Here is a 6,456-nt window from a genome sequence, read left to right on the forward strand (position 1 = left end):
ACCAAAATAAAAATTCAAAAAAAAATAGATTCCAATGAATTTTTAGACCTGTCTGCTCTGCTCCTGCGGAGCTTTGGTAACCTCGGTGGGTAGGGGTCACTTTGATAATTTTACACAACCAACCATGCTTTGCCTATGATAAACCTAATTTAAGTTAAGAAAAACATGTGTTTGTGAGTTATTTTTTAACCAAGGTAAGTATTTATAAAACTTCAAAAGTTAAGCAGTGTTTGTGAATATAATAAACGTTAGTGGGTATTCGGAAAATTTTCCTTATTTTTTTCCTTTTCTTTTTTATTTTTTGCTTGTGAGTTGAGACACGTATATATGAGTTGGGGGAGGTAGGGTTTCGTTTCTTCTCGTGGTGGCCAGTCTGCCTTAAGAGTTTAGGGGTTCTTCGCTCTCATCGGCGTCGCCCCATCAGGGCCGTCCGTCCGTCCTTCCGTCGACTCTGAGGCTTGATTGACAATGGCGGACACGAAGGCGGTCACTATCCGGACGAGGAAGTTCATGACTAACCGTCTCCTCTCCCGCAAGCAATTCGTAACCTTCTTCTTCTTCTCTCTATTTTTCTTTCCAGTTGTGTTCCTTTTTTTTCTATTTTGATGGTTTCGTTTTTGCTTTGTAGGTGATCGATGTCCTTCATCCTGGCAGGGCTAATGTCTCCAAGGTATTTTCTTTCTTTTCCTCCCTTGGTTAGATCCTTGAGCTATGTGAATGCCTGTTTCTGGTCGCAATTTTATCTATATGTTTAAGCGTTTCATTCCTTCTCCGTGAAGGCTGAATTGAAGGAGAAACTGACGAAGATGTACGATGTCCGTGATTCCAACACGATCTTCGTCTTCAAGTTCCGGACGCACTTTGGAGGGGGCAAATCGACGGGCTTCGGGTTGATCTACGACACTGTCGAGAATGCAAAGAAGTACGAGCCCAAGTACAGGCTCATCAGGGTATATTTCGGAACTCTTTTTGTTTTTTCAAATATTTTTGCTCGATTTGATTCAATTTGTTACTTCCTATTTCTTTTCCTCCTCCTTCTTCTCCTTCTTGTACCATTTAATCATGCTACTATGCTTCTCTTTTTGTGGTTTGGTTTCAAGGAGGTCGTAACACAAGATTTTCTTCCAGATTATTCAGTTTAAGGGTTTCATCCTAATTATTAAGGTTTAAGGTTTCTTCCTTAACATAGACGTGTATATCTATATGGCATAGTCGAGTTAAAAAAGAGAAAAAAACAGTGACTAGAAGTAAATAGGTAGATTGAGAAACAAGCTTATGGAAGAATTATGGGAACTGGGAAGTCGACGACCCTCATGGAATGGCTAGGTAGCTTCGTGTTAAAAATTTGGCTGAGTATTTTTTTCACGTCACTATACTAAACAAACCTTGAAGTCCATTGCTGTCTTGTCACCCATAACATTGCTTCTTATCAACTAACTGCTGTAGCTTACAATACAAGGAAATATTAAGCTATCCTCAAAGAAGCAAGCTTATCAGCTATTATGCAAAATAATGTCTTTAAGATTTCACTGGAAGATGAACCCTTTTTTACGCTTCTATACCTTGTGACTGGGCAGCTGCCAACTGAGAAAATGTGCAATTTAAGCTTATTCTGTTTGGAGTGATGTTCCAATGTGACTGTCTGAATCTTGTTCTAAGGTCCTCTTTATTCCATTAGTTTCTGTCTTAAAGAACTCTCAAGATGCTGCCACATACTTGATAAGAATGTAATGATAAGCTATTGGCCATTCTTAATTTTAAATGATTGATGAATAGGGATTTCTTGCTTGGAATGATGCTAGTATATGGGAAGGGATTTGGGATTGGTATCTTGTATTATTGGGTTTATTTATATGATTGTGGATGTAATGTGGTTGCCTGCCATGTTCCTTTTCTTATTTAATCTGCAAGGAATGGGGACATAAGACTTGTAAAACCAACCCATGAAGGAGGATAGGCGTGATTATGATGATGAGTGGATGTTGGGGATTTTTGCTTTCTTTTGAGGTCTCTATTTAAGGAGTTTTTAATTAAAAGACTGTTTTTTATTAAAGTGCATATGTATATATACCTTGAGGTAAGAAATAAATTCACTTATGACTGTTGGAGTTGTAGGCTATTTGATCCAACAGAGATGAGGTGAAATGTAATTGCACCAAAAAAAATTCTGCCTCATGTCTTTGCACGACACATGTTGCTGAGCACACCAATCATGCCAGGAACTGATCAAATTTTTTGTGGCGACCATAGTCTGAATCAAACATGTATTGTTCAGCCTAGGTGAGCGTCAACCTTTTTGTGTCTGTGTGCACGCAATTGCATTTCACTTGATCCCTTCTCAATTTAATCATGTGTTTTTTTTATTTTCATAACAGAGGGAAATGTCTAAAGATTCAATGGTTGCTACTCATGAGCAATGTGGTTGATGCAGTTTGCTTAAATTATACCAATTTCTGGATTTCTACAGTTATTTTACTCAATTTTTTTTTCATTTTCTCAAGACTGATGTTTCTTTTCTCTGGGGTTTTCTCCTGATCCATGTGGATATTGGGTCGGTCTGGATCTATTATCTTCATTATGCTAACCTGAAGTCTTAAAATGGACTTCTGTTTTCACCCTGCTTGGTTAATGAAATGCTTGGTGAATGTTGTTGAGTGTTAAATGGAGTTTATTCTTCACAACTCTAGCACTTTGTTTCAAAAATAAATTTTATTTGCTCTAAGATTATGCCTTTATCCAATGCTCATATGTTTGTCCCCTTTTTCACCTTTTGCTTTCCTTAGTTTATTTTATACATGTTTCTTGGATATTACACTGTTCCTATCATCTTTATGAAGGACAAATGAAGCCTTCGAGGTTCCTTTCTTTTTCATAATTAGTTTGGAAAAAAGATCCTCAACATGGTTTTTGGTATTTCCTTTTTACATTTTTTTTGGTATATCGTGAATTACATTGTCATTATGGCCCATCCATCTGGGTTTTGTGTATATTTCTAATTTTTAGCCACATTTTTCTGTCGTGTTTGATCTATAGCTCCACAAAATGAAACTGTTTGGTAATGAATGCTTAAACATATCCATAGACATTCTGAGTACAATATTAACTTCTGCAGATTATCAGAACTTATAAATTCACCCCTAATGATCCCTGTGCATTATTCCCGAACTCATCTAATGAGATATTTTATGTGGTTGTAGAAATTCTTCACCTTGCGAATTAGATTGTTCAAGCAGTTGAAAACTCCACTTTAGTGATGGTTGTTGTCTCCTTCCATGGATTCTTATTTGGATTTAAATATGGTAAATTCTTGATGTGACAATTTAATAGATGTCTGCAAAGGCCTGCAATTTTTTGTTGTTTTTCCAATGTACCAATGTGGAGGTGGTCCTGTGCTTTTCTGATCTTATGCTTCCTCTCAAGTTATGGCTGAAAATCGCATTCCGATGCACCTTCTTTGTTTTAATTTCTTTGAGAAGGCAGTACTGATAAACATGCCTTCGCCTCTATGGTTTTGTTTCATCTAATTTGTTTGAGAAAGGCATTTGGTGCATATTCTGAGGTTTCACCTCTTTTTTTTTGAGTAACCTTTTGTTATTTCTGACTGTAATCCACTCACCAGTCCCATATTTTGAGTAGATTTCTAGCATGAAGAGACACGTTTCTCTCATTTCTTCCCAGAGTTCTTTCTGATTGAAACCTCTGATTTGCAGAATGGCCTTGCCACTAAGGTGGAGAAATCTAGGAAGCAGATGAAAGAACGGAAGAACAGGTCCAAGAAGGTTCGTGGTGTCAAGAAGGTGAGAAAATCGATATGATCATCCCTCCCTCAACTTAAGTTTAGTTTTTTGCTACAGGGATTCCACATCTTTCAGTTATAATGGAGTTGTATTTTGCAGACCAAGGCTGGAGATGCTGCCAAGGCCGGAAAGAAGAAGTGAGGCAACAGTTCGAGAGTTATATTTTGTCCATTTTGGTCCCTTTTTGCGATGCCATGATTTTGTTAGAAGCTAGAAGTTAGGTACTGGAGACTAAAACGTCTTTAGATTTCATTTTTATTTTTGAAATTTGGGAGTAAATCAAGTTAGGGGTATTGTCTTCTGATGATTTTCGATGCCCACTTCTGTGAAAGGAACTTGGGTTATTCGCATGTCCTTGGGGTAACCTTGTGTTTATTTCGTTAAATTCTTTCTGCTGCTTTTTTTATTTAGTACTATATAAAAATAAAAATGAAAGTACCTTAGTATGAATTATGCATTATGATACGATGAATACGCAGATTCCTTTTTAGTATAGTTGCCCCCCTCTCTCCATCACTTCTATTTCTCGTCTATTTCTCTTTCACGTTTTTTCTCTCCAGCTTTGGTAACCACTCCGTTCAGGAGTGTTGTAAGCGTTGTGCACATTCTAAAGATTGCCTTGATCATATTGGATATTCTTCTTTTGCGTAGAGTGCTGGTAGTCATCACTTGTTCTATCTCCGCCCATTTTCGTATTGGGTGTTTCAATCTTCAATGCGGATCAGACCCACCTAAGCATTGATTTGAGAGCTTTGCAGTTTATTGCCTCTATCATTGCGTTCACCAGCTTTGTATATACATCACGCTTTTGACGAATCATGAAGGTCACCCCAAATTCATCATATGTAAATCACATGCCAGCCAAAACAGCAACAGACCTTGTTTTCAACCAACAGGGGGCCCAGTTTTGTTTCGGGCCTGATTTGACCCATGTCTTGCTCACTGGTGTGTTCTCCTCCATTGGGGCTTTCAAACGCCCAAGTGTCGATGTTAGATTCGTCCAGTGCTGGGAGAATCAGAGCCCCAAAGTCTGCTCCGAAATTAGACTGTGGCCGACTGTGACTGCAGTCTTTCGCATGATGCCATGTTTCCACCGCGCCCTCCCGCTCACTTGCGTGTTCCTAGGAGTCAATGGAGCATCAACGTAAGGTGTTTGACAGGTCTTCACATGCCCAATGTAACCCATCTTCCGATTATGATACCTTGGTTCAGCTGATTAACGAGATGCGTGCGGCTATGGATGATTGGCGTGTATCCATGGATCGACAAAGTGTTCGGCATGAGCTTCACACAGGCAACCTTGAACGATGCCGTGTGCAGCAAGCAAAGGAACCCCAACATGACCCCTTGGGATCCATGCCAGTTTTTGCCCACCATGTGTTCGAGAAAAGGCCCCAACATCAGGTCGGCCCTTCCCAGTGGCGCGTTGAGTTCTCCATGACTCCTCTTTTCGGAATGGTTTCCCAACGCACTACAGGTGCTTTTCACGGTCGACCAGAGGTCCCTACACGGCTTGGTAATGTAGAGGTGGCCCTTCAGCCCACCGAATCCCTCCTTGAGTGTTGTGGTGTACCCACCCACCAACCATTCAGTAAAACCGAATGTGATTGCTTCACCACGGTGTGTCCACATGTGAGGGCTCCCGGCCAAGCCCACATGCGAAGGTGCGCCCTTCCCGATCTTATGGGCGGGTATCATAATATTACCTACTATGGAAAAGCGCACCAACCGATCGTGGCTGCCCAATGACAGGCTGAGTTCACCGTGATGCCTCCGTGCGGTGTTGCCTATAAAAAAGTGCACCAGCCGACGCTTCTCAAGGCAAGCTCAAGGTTCTCACGCACCCTATGTTTGTTGATGCACCCCAAGAGATTGGTGTTCGTCACCGTTCATTTATTATTGCTGTGGATAAACTAGGTGATCGTCAACCTAAGAAGCTAGAGCGAATAGAATCAAGGGAGGAGCAGCCACCCTACGACGCGGGGCATGTGCCTGGTGAAATGCAGGATAAAAAAGCTTACAATTAGGAAAATCAAAGTGAAGTGTTCGATCCTGGGGTTGAAGGAAAGAAAGTGGAGGGTCAGAAGGTGGTCAAGCTCTGGTCCGCGCTTACCCCTTGTTGCCCTCTCCAAGGACTCCACGACTCTCCCAAGGGTCCACATGACCAACAGCACAGAGTGTGCAGGATGAACATGAGGTGGACTTCGCCCATCTGCATAGCATGAACGACTAGTTCTTATGAGACACCTCCACCAGAAGCTTCTCCTCATACCCCTCCTCGCAACCAACTCAAGTATTTTTACAACATGATGGACATCCAAAATAAAAGTCACGTTCCTGCTATTTCCTACAGCGAAGTGGCCTATCCTTTGCTCCGACTTTGGGACACTACCGGTAGAATTTCATTCGTGCTCAGCACCTGAAAATCAGACATATCATAGCTGAGAATGTGATCTTCGTAATGAACCTGATTTCCAGAATGAGATTCCACCATTTTGGACGGCCTGTTTTCTGGTAAGTGCCAAAGTCAGACTTGTTGCATAGTGCACATATTTGTTCTGAGGCTGCCATCACGCATGTATAGCGTCAAATCGGCTAGGGAGTTTGGGATGAAAATTTGTTCATGCCTTCCTCCACCTACAGACTCACAACTCCCCAA

General features: G+C 41.0%; 1 protein-coding gene across 1 annotated transcript; it reads left to right on the forward strand.

Annotated features, from left to right (window-relative positions):
• Positions 1-331: 331 nt before the first annotated feature.
• LOC149839588 (small ribosomal subunit protein eS24z-like) lies at positions 332-4,247 on the forward strand. Its single transcript, XM_090002655.1, has 5 exons — positions 332-543; positions 629-670; positions 780-950; positions 3,711-3,797; positions 3,897-4,247. Exons 1-5 carry the CDS (start codon positions 469-471, stop codon positions 3,936-3,938), a joined length of 417 nt encoding a protein of 138 aa, XP_089858781.1. The 5' UTR covers positions 332-468; the 3' UTR covers positions 3,939-4,247.
• Positions 4,248-6,456: the final 2,209 nt, after the last annotated feature.

Source organism: Nuphar pumila, chromosome 4 (genome assembly GCF_984573655.1).
Source record: "Nuphar pumila chromosome 4, dmNupPumi1.hap1.1, whole genome shotgun sequence".
NCBI lineage: Eukaryota > Viridiplantae > Streptophyta > Magnoliopsida > Nymphaeales > Nymphaeaceae > Nuphar > Nuphar pumila.

Bases quoted from the DNA above. Each gene is read 5' to 3' on its own strand.
- LOC149839588 (XM_090002655.1), top strand. From the start codon at position 469: ATGGCGGACACGAAGGCGGTCACTATCCGGACGAGGAAGTTCATGACT. The intron at 544-628 runs GTAACCTTCTTC...TTTGCTTTGTAG, and splicing joins TCCTCTCCCGCAAGCAATTC to GTGATCGATGTCCTTCATCC. The intron at 951-3,710 runs GTATATTTCGGA...TCTGATTTGCAG, and splicing joins CCAAGTACAGGCTCATCAGG to AATGGCCTTGCCACTAAGGT.